The sequence below is a fragment of the Mesoplodon densirostris genome, chromosome 15, assembly GCF_025265405.1.
Source record: "Mesoplodon densirostris isolate mMesDen1 chromosome 15, mMesDen1 primary haplotype, whole genome shotgun sequence".
NCBI classification, from domain to species: domain Eukaryota; kingdom Metazoa; phylum Chordata; class Mammalia; order Artiodactyla; family Ziphiidae; genus Mesoplodon; species Mesoplodon densirostris.
In genome coordinates this window covers 35909133-35923303 of record NC_082675.1, presented here as the reverse complement: position 1 = coordinate 35923303, position 14171 = coordinate 35909133, and the positions used below count along the sequence as shown (strand labels likewise).

General features: G+C 44.5%; 1 protein-coding gene across 5 annotated transcripts in view; it reads right to left on the bottom strand.

Moving 5' to 3' along the window:
- Positions 1-14171, bottom strand: part of LPIN2 (lipin 2) — an 84631-nt gene that overhangs the window by 34170 nt on the left and 36290 nt on the right. For all 5 annotated transcript variants that reach the window (XM_060118188.1, XM_060118185.1, XM_060118184.1 and 2 more), the window contains one exon: positions 5197-5397. In XM_060118188.1, coding sequence (XP_059974171.1) covers positions 5197-5388 — 192 coding nt within the window. In that variant the 5' untranslated portion in view covers positions 5389-5397. The remainder of the gene's footprint in view (positions 1-5196; positions 5398-14171) is intronic.

Genomic DNA, 14171 nt, shown 5'->3' with positions numbered 1-14171 from the left:
TTACAATCAATAAATGGAGCAGGAAGAGTGGAAATAGAAAGTCACCATTTGGGAAACACCACAGCAATAGCCGCCGCAAAGTCCACCGTGTAAGCTAAAATTCATGGTGGAAGCACGACAAGAAACAGGGTATGCGCACAGTCTCAAAGCTTCTTCCCACAGGTAAACTCACAGCCAAGAAACCTGCAGACACCAGTCGGCAAGTGATCAGAGTTAAATAACGTCACCAGTAAGGAGACAGCAGCAGGGCGGGGCTCCTCAGCTGAGGCACCAGGAAGGGCTCACCCACCGCGCGGTGTTATTCTCACCAAAGGGAGAAAACATCAGACAAATTCACACTGAGGGACAATCTACACTGTAACTGTTCTGCACTCTTCAGAAGTCAAGGTCATATGTTAGAGAACACAGGGTGAGAGCAACATGGGATCCCGAAACAGAAGACAGTAGTGGAAAAACTGGTGAAATCGTAGTAAGGTCTTTTGCTAATAGTTTATACTGATGTTAACTTCCTGGTTCTGATCATTGTAACTATGGTTTCGTGAAACGTGAACATTAGGGGAAGAGGCTGGGTGAAGGGTATATGGAAACTTTTAAAACTGCCTGTGCAACTTGTCTGTACATCTAAAATTAATATAAGCTAAAAAAATGTGAAAATCATAAAAAACAAAGACTGAGGAACTGTCACAGAGTGGAGGAGACTAAGAAGACAGGACAACGAAACACTCCGTATCTTGATGGTGGTGACGGTTTCATGGGTGCACACATATGTTTAAACTTACCAAATATATCCTTTGAATATGTGCAGTTTATTGTGTGTTAATTATAAAATAAAGCTGTAAAAAAAAAGGATAACACTATAAAAGGAAATCAGAAAAACAGGCAACTAAGAATTGAATACAAAATAAGTTTTAAATCCTATACTAAAAAATCCCTATGTAATTTCAGAAATATTAATAAAAAGATTATTTTATAAAAAACTCATTTTTCTTCTACTTTTTAAAAGAAAGGGCCGCATGAAGCAGTTTCCATAGGACAAACACTAACCCTAACTCATATCCCAGCCAGCCTTCTTAGTGCTTTCTATTACTGGGAACATTTACTGCTAAAAAAGTTGCATGTGGCATGAACTTTTAACTCTTCTAAAACAAAGTACTGCAACAAATTCCTGGGCTAAAGAAAAACATGCTTTCAGATAAGTGTTTAAGTTTTTTCTTCATAATAAACTAGTTGAAGTCACATAAGCACCTCGCGTCATCTGTTTCTAAAGCAGCTGTAATAATAGCAGCTTCTTCCACAATCATAGGAAGAATGTTTCTAACTGAAAAAGTTATGTGAGAACAGAAAAAGTAATGAAAAAAAATTTTTTTCTGGACTATAGGCAAGAAGATAGGGAAAAACTAAATTCACTCTGTAATGCCAGATTTCAAGTTTCTCAGGATGACTTAATTCAATTTATTCAACTAGAAGTTAGACGTATAAAATACTTTAAATAACCATGTTCGTTGATTTGCTGTTATATAAAATTTTAAAGTTAAACAGTACAAATGAAATATTTAAAGTTATTTTATCTTTAATAAAAAATAAGATTCAAATTAATAACGTCCTTCAAAATTTTCACCTTTGCAGGTTACCCATTTATCTAATGTAGCTGGGAAAACGGAATGATGCTTCTTCAGGACGCAAATTCAAAGTCTGTTTTAAAACTATTTTAGAAAAGTTAACCCTTTGGTTTATAGTTATAGCCCGTATTTTTAGGGATCAAATACAACATTTCTTAATACGACTACTTTAGTCTCTTGATTTGCTCTAAATGGAGTTTGGTTCTCTCCAAAAATTAAACCTAATATCAAATTGTGCCAATATGGAGCATACTTAAAGGAATATGTATGCCATGAGTTCTTTAGGTCACAAAGGAAAAATACTAAAACTATTCTGGGATGGCACCAAGTTGGAATAAATGCTTCCCGAGGTGACTATTGTAAAGAGGACACTCATTCTGATGTTACTACTTCTAGTAAACTGGTTTCTAAAACACTCATTTCCATATTGTCATACTTCCTACACTGTGCCTTAATTTTGCTCAACATATGTGACAGATGTTGAAACAGAACTGATTTTGAGAAATGCCGGCTGTAGCAGACACTTGTCTTGGCAGGCCATCCTTTGGGTAAGAATGTCTCGGTTTCCTTTGGGGATCTAGTCTCCTCTATTCCAGACCATCTATTTCCGGTGCAGCTGCAGACAGTGGCAGTGGGGCTGCTGCCCAAGCCAGGCCAGTCAGTATATTCCACCCCCACCTACAGTGACTAGTTCCTGAGACATGCGGCCCCAGGCTGACAGGGCGGCTAACACTGGTCCTTGCGTAGGCAGGAGACGCTGTCTCCCCTCTGGGAAGTCAGTGGAAGTCAGCCTGAAGATACTGGCAGCCATCTTGCATGAGACAGACAGACAGACAGACACAAAAGGAAGCAGAGCTGAGAGGTGAGGGGAGACAGTCCTGCCAGCACCTTCAGAGGCTCTAAGTAAAGCCCTGACTCATTCAAATACTCGCGTACTTTACTTACACAAGCCAATTTAATTCCTTTTTTGCCTAAGCTAGTGTGAGGTGGATTTTCGTCATCCACAATGGAAACTGTCCTAATACACTGGGTTATTTAACTTTGATAAATAATTAAATCATCAGTTGTGTTAAATCAACAAAATTAATATTTAAAAATATCAAGTGCAGGTTTACCTTCTGAAATTCAACTCCTCAGTTATGAAATATACAGGGAGTATTGTGTTCTATCAAACAAGAACATAGCAATGGCAGTGGGAAAATTATTATATTGCATCTTTCTAACCAGAGGTTTTAAGGTGGTTATGATTTCAAGTCCACTTCATAGGTGTCCCCATATTTGAAAACTGGGTTCTTAATTTAAAATCAATGGGGCTTCCCTGGTGGCGCAGTGGTTGAGAGTCCCCCTGCCGACGCAGGGAACACGGGTTCGTGCCCTGGTCCGGGAGGATCCCACATGCCGTGGAGCGGCTGAGCCCGTGAGCCATGGCCGCTGAGCCTGTGCGCCCGGAGCCTGTGCTCCACAACGGTAGAGGCCACAACAGTGAGAGGCCCGCATACTAACATCAATGGATAGCTTTCCCTAATCCAGAATGACCTAAAATAACACAAATAGTTCATCCAAATTGCCAGAGTGTCTCAGGGCAGACATGGCTTTGGTTTTACTGTCACAGGAATGCTATGCTTTGGTTCAAATAGCCACATTTCCTCCCAAATATATCCTTTGGGTCTCTGGGCTACCAAGGGAAAGAACTTTTCTCTTTTCCTGGGTCTCACTGGACAGACTTCTACTAAAAGTTAAGGGTTTGACAAGATATTGAGCACAATGATTTGCGGAGCCTCATACAGAAACTGTCTACTTTCTTAATTAGAAGCATACAGCATGCAGAAAGAGAGCTCTTATCTGCCCAGTCCCATTTACAGATGCACAAATGCTTATATACATCAGCCTGCGGGTTCCAGTTTGAAGGCCAGAAGACTTATCCAATCTGCTGATCAAAAACCCAGATCATAGATGGGAAAGGGGCGGGGGTGGGGTGGGGAAGGCTTGTAAGCCATTTTACAAATAGATCCTGGCACAATTAATGGGACATTTCAGTGCATAAACAGTTTGTTGCTGATGCTTCCAAAGCAGATACAGTCTAAAGTACTACAGGTTAGTGTTACCAGAAGAAAGAAAAAATTCTGGAGAAGCTAAACTGTGGCTGAACACTGTTTTGCAATGGAAAGTTTCCAAGTCACTCAGTACATCACCACTGCTTTTGGTTTCCAAAGTGACCTGAACAGAGGCCAGACCACACAAGCCCTGCCACCCTGAAACATGGCTCTCCAGTCACTTTCAAAATAACATAAGTTCAATTAAAATAGAGGGAAATTTCTATTGTAAAGAATAAGATCAGGGACTTCCCTGGTGGCCCAGTGGTTAAGAATCCGCCTGCCAATGCAGGGGACACAGGTTCGAGCCCTGGTCTGGGAAGATCCCACATGCGGCGGAGCAACTAAGCCCGTGCGCCAGAACTACTGAGGCTGCGCTCTAGAGCCTGCGCGCCACAACTACTGAAACCTGCATGCCACAACTACTGAAGCCCATGCACCTAGAGCCTGTGCTCTGCAACAAGAGAAGCCACCGCAGTGAGAAGCCTGCACAGTGCAACAAAGAGTAGCCCCCGCTCGCTGCAACTAGAGAAAGCACGCGCACAGCAACAAAGACCCAATGCAGCCAAAAAAAAAAAGGATCAGCTATGTTATTAGCCGAAATCTGAAAACAGATGTTTTCAACTTAGGACAATGGTCCTCTAACACATACTTTTTGTGCTACAAAATGGTGTGGATTCTTTCATTGCGCTGGATGGAAAATCCTGACAAAATCTCCTTATGCTGTTTAAGTAGATACTGTGGGACAGGAGTAGAAAGAAAAATACTTCTATGTACCTGTGACGTTTACTGTTAGCTCAGCTTTTTCTAACATGATTGATATCAGATCAGATATACTAACAGACTTTCCAAGTGCTCCATAACCTGAGGACAGAGGATGTAAAAAAAAAAAAAGAAAAAGGAAAACCAACACAAATACCTTCTTTCTGAAAGAATCTTCCCTAAAATAAATAAAAGCCTGTGGATTTTCATTTCAGTCAGATTTGCGGAAAAGTCCTGGTATTTACAATAAACTTTAGATTACAAGTAAGATTTTACAGCTTTGTCAAAATAAATGCACAAATTTGGCATTAATGTATTTCATTTAAACACATGTACTCTTGAGCATGCCTATCTATTCCATTCACAACTGGTCTGAAGGTATTACATTAAATATTTTAAAGTGCTGTAAAAGGTAAAGGAACTTTTTCTAAATACACCTGATTTCCCCATTTATAATTCTAGTTTCTGTTTTGATTTTCTGAGTTGCAACACATAGGATTATTAAGATGATGTTCACCTCTTTTTCCCCCTAGACTTCCTGTAGTAGGGCCTTTTGAATTTAGAAGCAACTTCAAAAACAGTACAAAAGAGGGACTTCCCATACCGCTGTCTTCAAAAGCATATAGGTTTTCAAAACAGAAACACACAGAGGTCCCAAGAGCTCATTTACTCTGCCCCCCAGCGTCTCCTCCTCCTGGAGGACAGGACGCGCCCACACTCACCACTTTCTCTTTGGACCGCAGGACGCCCAGCTTCCCGAAGCGCACGTGGAAGGGCGAGCACTGGTAGGAGCCGTCCTGCTGCCGCACCACCACGACATCGATGCAGCCGGACAGTGTGGCCTGGTTAATGCCCTTGTAGAGCTCCTTCACAGTGACAATCACCTGCCCGGCCAGCTGCCCCACGTAATTCATGGTTTGAGACTATAAAAGACAAGAAAAAAAGCGGATGAGATGTTAACGCTGAGTTTGTGGGTCTAATGACAGCGACAGAGAAAGAACCGCAGGGCCTAGAACTACACGGCTCGTACGTACTCTAGACTATGGTTAGCCCTGCAGACGCTGCCCCGCGACCCAGGCTAATGCGGCCGCTACACACTTCCACGCGTGGGCAGGCCCACAACGTCCGTCCGCCTTGCTGCTGACGGGCAGCCCAGCAGGGCATGCAGAAGTCCCCTTTCCCCTTCCAGCATCGTGGATCGAGCCTGCTGCCACTAGGCGTTCCCCTCAAAGTTCAGAACCCACAGAGACCCCAAAGAGCCCCGACTGCCACACGGCCCTCTTGCCCAAGACAACTGGGGACCTGGGGAAAGTGCATCCACTCCGACCAAGCAGCTCAGCAGAGAAGTGACTGAAGATCACCCCCAATAGGAACCTGAAATCACGCTGTTCCTGTTGGAAGGTAAGTGAGAGCTGGGTTTTCTACGGAATTAATCGACTATGGTTCAGAGACACGCTAGATTAAACAAACAAACTGGCGAGCTAGGCTGGGTCTAACCAATTTATAACAGTACTTTGAAGGAAAATCCCTTCAGTGCTTCAACACAACTCACTAGAACATATATTCATGTCCCACAAAGTTCAAAGCAGAGAAAAAGGTTTTAATCTTGGACCTTAACTACAATGCACTATTCAAATCAGGATCACCAGACTGTAAAGGGTCCTCCAGAAAGGGTCAAAAAGGCGGCAAGGGTACCCGACCGGGGCGCAGGGCCACCACCCGCTTCATCTGGCCACAGGATGGGGGGCTGTGCCCCCAACTCTTCATTCGTTAGGAAAAAATAGCCACACTTTAGTCCTAAGGCTGTCAAATTTTATTCCCAGTTATCCATACGACCACAGTTCACTCATTAGACACTGGCTCTCCTGAGGACAGGAGGGATGCAGATGGAACCAGAGACCTCCCACAGCTCTGCTCATCCGGAAGCCGACTTCCACCCAACCAGAGACCCGACAGCCTATTCTGCAGGGTATTCACCATAAGCACGGCTGCCCTTCTAAACCCAGATCAAAAGTCTTTGGGCTGCCTGGAGTTCAAAGTTACATGCTCAGAAAAGTCCCCAGAGAGTACATTCTATGCTGTCAGGTAAGTCCAAAGCTGAACTAGAAGAACGCCATCCACGGGACAACCCAGGGGCCTGCCAGCACCCCTGCTGCAGAAAAACCCACCGCTCTTCACAGGAGAGCCAGCACCCACGGGCAGTGCCCGGATTTCCTGCTCCTGTACACAGTAATCAAGGCCCATCAGTTTAATGCCATGGAGCAGAACCACAATAACTTCACCCTGGAAAACGCTGTGAATAGTTTAAAGCTAAGGCTACCAGGGCTCCAAAATGCACCTACAGAAGGAGCTGGCTTTGAGGATGTAAACCAGCTGCAAAACGTACCAATAAACAGCAGAATACAGCGGCAGGCGTCCCTTATGAGGTAAATTCTAAAACAGTTACAAGTTGGTATGATTTCAGGTCTACAATAATTGATTTGAACTCTATGGTAAGGCCAAATTAAGCACGTATCAAGCGCTCAATAATGATTTCTTAAATATTCATGGAATGAATGGTCAAACGAACCCTCAACGAAAGAGAATAAAAAAGAAACGTGCGGTAGTGTTTTATCAGAATATTCATATTACATCTCATATTCTAAAAATTAATCTTGTATTGTGATCATTGTGGATTCACATACATGTAGTTGTAACTAATAATACGAAGAGATCCCATGTATACTTTACCCAGTTTCCCCCAATGGTAACATCTGGTAAAATTCTAGTGCAGTATCCCAATTGGGTATCAACACTGATGCAGTTAAGATTCAGAACATTTCCATCGTCACAAAGATCTGTCCTATTGGCCTTTTATAGTCACACACACCTACTTGCCTTCTGTCTGCCCTTCCCCCTTAATCCCCGGCAACCACTAATCTGTTCTTCATTTCTGAGATTTTTGCCATTTTTAAGGAAGTTATATAAATGGAATCACACAGTATCCAACCTATTGGGACTGCCTTTTCCCACTCATATTTCTATGGAGATTCATCCAGGTGCATGTATCAACAGTTTGTTTGCCTTTATTGATGCCTAGTATTTCATGGTGTGGATATACCATAGTTTAACTATTCACTTGTGAGGAACAGTTGAGCTATTTCAGATTTTTTGGCTATCACAAAGAAAACTGCTATAAGCATTCATGTACAGGTTTTTGTGTGAAAATAAGTTTTCAGTTGACTAGGGTAAAATGCCCAGGAATGTGACTGCTGGGCTGAATGGGAATCACATGCTTAGTTTTTAAAGACACTGCCGCCAGAGTTGCTGTACCATTCTCCACTCCGACCAGCAATGTCTGAGATGTAGTGTCTCTGCATCCCTGCCAGCACTTGGCATTGTCACTATTTTTTATTATAGCCATGATGACAGGTATGTAGTGATACTGGTTTTAATTTGCATTTACCTAATGGCTAATGATGCAGAAAATTAAATTTTGTTTTATAAAAGAACACTACAACTAACTTAGAGGAAAAGGGAATAAACATCTTTTTGTTCCTTATTTTTGGGGTCACGGTGTACAATTTTTATATGTTAAGAATGTCTCCAAAAACAGAAGTGAAATGAAATTTAGTGCTAAGTAGTTCATCTTTTACTCTCTTTTAGTATTTTTCAGCAACCTAGAACAGTCCATCGGAATTTTCATATTCTGTAAGTAACATGTGTTCACAACACCCTTTTTGCCTGCCATGGCAAAGAGCACCCACGTAGTCAATCTTTGTATTATGCTTGACTGATGATGGCAGCAATTTAAAAATGAGTTTTGTTACAAATCTAAAAAAAAATTCCTAACAAATTATATAGGCCTTTTCTTAAAAGAAACTGAAAAGTGATAACTTAAGAATCTACATTCAGCCATAAACAACAGTCTTATAAACTAAATGTGTCATAAGCTTACATCAACTAGAGAACAGAATCCATAATTAAGTGTAACTACATCTATTCGAGATGATTTTAATTACCATGGTCAAAGGATATGCCAGTATACAAGAAAGTCTATTGTGTAAATGCCAGTTGCTAAATGTAGAAAAACACAGGCTGTCAAATCACTGGTTTTCTCTCAGCAGATATAAAACAACGCTGTTCATATCACGAAGGCTGGGAAAACAAAGTAAAGGGAGGCCTGGTGCCTCCACAGGGGGGACGAGGGCCACCCCATCCAGACTGGGGAAAGAGCTGGGTAAACAGCTTCCTCTTTAAGCCAAATCTTGCACCTAACTCTTTACTTCTACACGCCCAGCCCAGCAGGAGCCACGATAGAGCCCAGTGAGAAAAAAGTCAGGCCCCTGACACCAGTCTGTCCCCGTCAACACCTAGGGAAGCGGGACTCTGAACAGGGGCAGAAAAGACAGAGGATGAAGTAACCCACTCATATGTGGGGGACACCCCCACTAAAGACACTGGCTTTTGAAATAAAGATTTAAAAATACAGCAAAATAATATACATCGTAAACTATTCATCACGTTTTATGATGAGTGAATGATGAGGGAAAAAAAAAAAGAGGGGGAAATGAATTCAAGAACAGAGTGACAGAAGACACATGAAAATCCAGAGACAAGACAAAGACAGCAACTAACATAAAGATGCACACACAGAAGGAGAGACATGTGCCTGAAGGATGCCCACAGAGCCGCATCGCTGTCCCCAGGCTCAAAGGCACAAAGGCACATATTAAAATGCACTTACTGATTCTCAGAACTGGAAAAATTTATCCAGTCCTGTCTTTCAACAAATACCAAAAACGCTTTTATCACATCTCTGAAATACGGTAAAGTTAGAATCATCACAATTTTTTGAGACCTCACTATGTACCAAATTCTCAAGCTTATACATGCATTATCATCTCAGGACCACTTTATAGGTGGTTACAGGTATATGTTTAAGATAATGAAACTGAGGCTTGGAAAGGTTAAGTATTGTTATGGACTGAGTGTGCACCCCCCACCCCCGCAATTCCTATGTTGAAGCCCTAACCGCCAGTGTGACAGTATTTGGAGGTGGGAGGCTTGGGAGGTAGTTAGGCTTAGACAAGATTATGAGGGTGTGGCCGCATGATGAGATCAATGCCCTTAATAAAGAGAGAGGGAGGGGCTTCCCTGGTGGCGCAGTGGTTGAGAGTCCGCCTGCCGATGCAGGGGACACGGGTTCGTGCCCCGGTCCGGGAGGATCCCACATGCCGTGCAGCGGCTGGGCCCGTGAGCCATGGCCGGTGAGCCTGCACATCCGGAGCCTGTGCTCTGCAACGGGAGAGGCCACAACAGTGAGAGGCCCGCGTACCGCCAAAAAAAAAAAAAAAAAAAAGAAAAAAAAGAAAGAGAGGGGGAGACAAGAGCATGGTCCTCACCACGTGGGGACACAGTGAGAAGGCGGCTGTCTGCAAGCCAGGGAGAGGGGGCCCTCACTGGGAACTGAATTGGCCAGTACCTTGATCTTGGTCTTCCCCGCCTCCAAAACCGTGAGAAATAAATCCTTGTTGTTTAAACCACCCAGTCTGTGGTATTTTGTTATAGCAGCCTGATCTGCCGAAGACAAGTATCTTCTTAAGCATCATATGCTATACCGCTTTTCAATTCTGGGGTACTTCCAGTAGACAGGGACTCACCCCTTTCATGAGGAGGCTTATCCCAATACCAGACAGACAGCCCTGGTTACTATGTCCGCTAGAAATCCCACTGCATATGCACCACCTTCTTCTAAAGGACACCACCACACACCAAAGAGTTTACTGTACAGCCCAACTGGGTGTCATCTATTCTGAGCCAAGCGTTCTTAGTCCTTAAAATAGCTGAAATGACTGGGTTTACTTTCACTTTTATGACAAACTAGAGAACTGACCTCCTTTAAATGGAAGATCCCAAACTAGACACTATGGCACAGACAGGCCTGACCAATGCCCAATCCACTCAGTGCACAGTGTGTGTCTGGGGCATCAGCATGTAAGCCACATGCTGAGAACACAATGCACATGAGCCGGCTAACATGTTGGGAGCTCCCAAGACAGGGAGGCACTTACAGATCACTAAACTGACAACGGAAAGAATCAGTAGACAGTAACCGACTAAAATACTTAATAGAGGCCAAATGGCCCTTCACACACAAAATTCAATAGACCAAACAGTCGTTCATGCATGAAATTCAGTGGTGCCCACTATCAGACTTTTCTTATCAAACATTTTAAAGTAAACATACACTAGTATCTGGAATAGATGGGCAGCTTTCAAGATTCAATTATTTACCAAAGGTTTAAAGATTTGCTTAGCAGCTTTTCCTGAGCATCAGAGAAACTAAAGTCAATCATCATGTTATGCAGTAGAGATTTGTAAATGGAATGCATCAGTAAGTGGGTTCAAATACAAACCCCGCTCCGATAAAAACTGCCCCCAAACTATTTAAAGGTGATATGTTCAATCAAAAATCACTTTTATTAGGGAAGAGTAACCACAGAGACATAGGTAGCTACTAAAATATTAAATTGTTAAGTATTAAAATATTAAATTTCTAAATTGTTATCAATACAAAAATGGATACATTGTTAACCACGCTTATATATAATCAAAGTCTGTTTCGTAAGTTTTAAGTTTACCTTCTTAATGCTGGGTACTACTAGTTACTACCACTAACAAACACAACTACAGCTGTTACACGTCCATCACATGTCAAGTGCTGTGTTAACCTGTACATTATCTCATGTAATCTTCAGAACCACCCAGGAACTTTGGTATCAATATTCCCATTTACAGGGCTTCCCTGGTGGCGCAGTGGTTGAGAGTCCGCCTGCCGATGCAGGGGACACGGGTTCATGCCCCGGTCCGGGAAGATCCCACATGCCGCGGAGTGGCTGGGCCTGTGAGCCATGGCCGCTGAGCCTGCGCATCCGGAGCCTGTGCTCCTCAATGGGAGAGGCCACAACAGTGAGAGGCCCGCGTAACGCCAAAAAAAAAAAAAAAAAAATTCCCATTTACAGGAGGGAAGGGAGGCTCAGAATTGGCCAAGGTCGCTGCACTTAGTGGTAAAGCCAATATTCAAACTCAGGCCTGGTACTGGAGCCTATGTCCTTAACTGCATCTCTAAGTGACAGAAATGTTCTAAGCAATGATGATAAAAGCCTTGATGAAGTCCCCCGATATCTTGCTGCTTTCAGCAACAGGATCATTATTTTCACATAATGCTACCTGGCCACACAAATGTGAAGTGATTACAGGGTCTAAAAAAGCCACACCCACCCTCCTGCCTCCCTGCAGGGTTGGCCACCAGCCCGCTGCTGGACCCCCGCCAAGTGGACGTCCTGAGAGATCACGAGGGACAGAGAAGAACAGCTTTTATCAAAGAACTTGCCCTCAACATTCCAACTGTCTGCTCACAGACATGACGAATGAGGGAACAGAACCTTCTAGAAACTTCAAGAAACAAACACTAGCACACCGTGACCTCGCACCATCTGGCTCTCACCTATGCTCCAGGCAACCAAGCTTACATTCTGCATTTGAGTAGCACTTATCTTTCAAAAACTTTCTCAAACATACCTCACTTGACCTTCAAAGGGAGTCTCCTTTCACATGCCTGCCTCCCCCCACACACACCCCCACCCGGGGCGAGATCTGCAGTCACTTCCCTGGAAGGTGCTTCTCCTGGCTGCACCCCGGGAGGGCAGGGGCCCAGGGGACTTGCCTGTCCCCCGGGGGCTTAACTCAGTCAAGACAACTCCCACGGCCCAGGAGACGCCCTGGGGACAGGCAACACCTCTCGGTTTTGTTTTGTCTCTTTGGCCATCAGAGCAGAATGCCAATGTGTTTAATTTTTCTTATTTTATAGTAGCTGCCTTTAATTCTTGCTTTATAAAATCAGAACAGGAAATAGCAGCACCAGGAATGTCCCTCGCCCCCAACAAGGAGAGGCCCTCAGGCTCAGGGCCCCACAAACAGATGGTCCGTGAGCCCCTCAGACCTTCTGGAGCCCCAGGTCCATGAGAAACGCCGCTGGCCGTGAACCCACATGCACTGACCCCAGTGTCCTGTCCAGAGCATGGGGTCAGGGCCCCGCAGAGCAGGGGGCTCCGCCATCCCCAGACCACAAGGCCCCGTGCGCGAGTCCACAGACCAACACCCAGGGTCCCCCGGCAAACTGCCTGCACACACCGAGTTCTCCATATGGCCTTCCTGTCGGGATGGAAAAGGAGGGCTGTGAAAGCCTTATCCAGGAAAGGCCCCTCAAAGGAATACTGCTGACTGAATTTAGAAACAATCACGCAGGACTGCGCGACTCCTTCAAGGAAAACACAACAGAGGATGTGTAATCCACCTGTCAAAACAGCCATCATCCCAGGCTGTGTCTGGGATGATTTGCGTAAGAGTCAAGCAAAACTGAGTACCTGCTTCTTGCCAGGCACCACAGTTAAGTCCTTATGATATAAAACTCTGCCCTCTTTCCCTCAAGTCCTGGGTCTAACAAGAGAAAGAGGCATAAATACTGTCTTAATTTACATAATACCTTGTGATCACGCTATTTTGGTGACCTAGGAAGACTAGACAAAGGGAGAAAAAAACCTGCATGGGAGAGTCAAGAAAGGCTTCAGGAAGCAGAACATGTTTATATTTGTTCTAGGGGCGAAAATGGCAGGGTTTATCAGGCCAAAGGAGGTTCCTGGAGGACAGGGACTGGGGAGGGTGTGTGGAGCCTGAGGCAAGGGTGAGATGATGCAAGGCCTTGGACTCACCCTCAGGGCATCAGGGCAACCAGCCCGGAGCAGGCAGTGGCACGATCGGCAAGGGGGTGGGGAGGACGAACTGGGGAAGAGGAGGCTAGAGGCAGAGACCACCTCGGAAGCTCTCACAACCAATTCCAGCAAGACACAGCACAGCTGCAAGAGCAGAAGAGGCACAGAGGGGACTGAGGCAGCGGGACCTGTGACTGGCCCAGGGCGGATGTGAGGGAAGGGGGAGCACGGTCAGGATCAAGCCACAAGTTCTAGGCGGAGCTGGAAACACATCTGGCACCTAGCTGGGATGCAGCAAATACTGTTTAAGTGAGTGAAGAAATCAACTTAGGGAAGCAAGAAGGGCAGATGTGGTGGGGAACTTCCCAGTAAGGTGGAACTTCAAGAATTTTACTTACTATACTGGTTCAAAAATTTTCGTACATGAAAATCATCCTGAAGAGTTTTTAAAAACGCAAATTTTCTTGAATTTTAAAAAAGTTTAGGGCTTCCCTGGTGGCGCAGTGGTTGAGAGTCCGCCTGCCGATGCAGGGGACGTGGGTTCGTGCCCCGGTCCAGGAAGATCCCACATGCCGTGCAGCGGCTGGGCCCGTGAGCCATGGCCGCTGGGCCTGCGTGTCCAGAGCCTGTGCTCCGCAACGGGAGAGGCCACAACAGTGAGAGGCCTGTGTACCGCAAAAAAGAAAAAAGAAAAAAAAGTTTAATAATTGATTATGAAGATGAGCCAGATTAGGGAAGCAGAGCTCCATGTGAAAGAGCCCCTCTGATAAAATTCCATGCCTATTCTTGCTGCTTCCAAAATCACTCTTGTAAAAAGGACTCTGCAAAGGCTTAAAGCCTTGGGTGCTGGGAAGACGGAAGTTCTGGAACTCTTCCTGAGCTGGCATCTGGACATCTGCTCACTTCTCTATGAGCTCACCACACTATTTACAAAGCAGATGAAC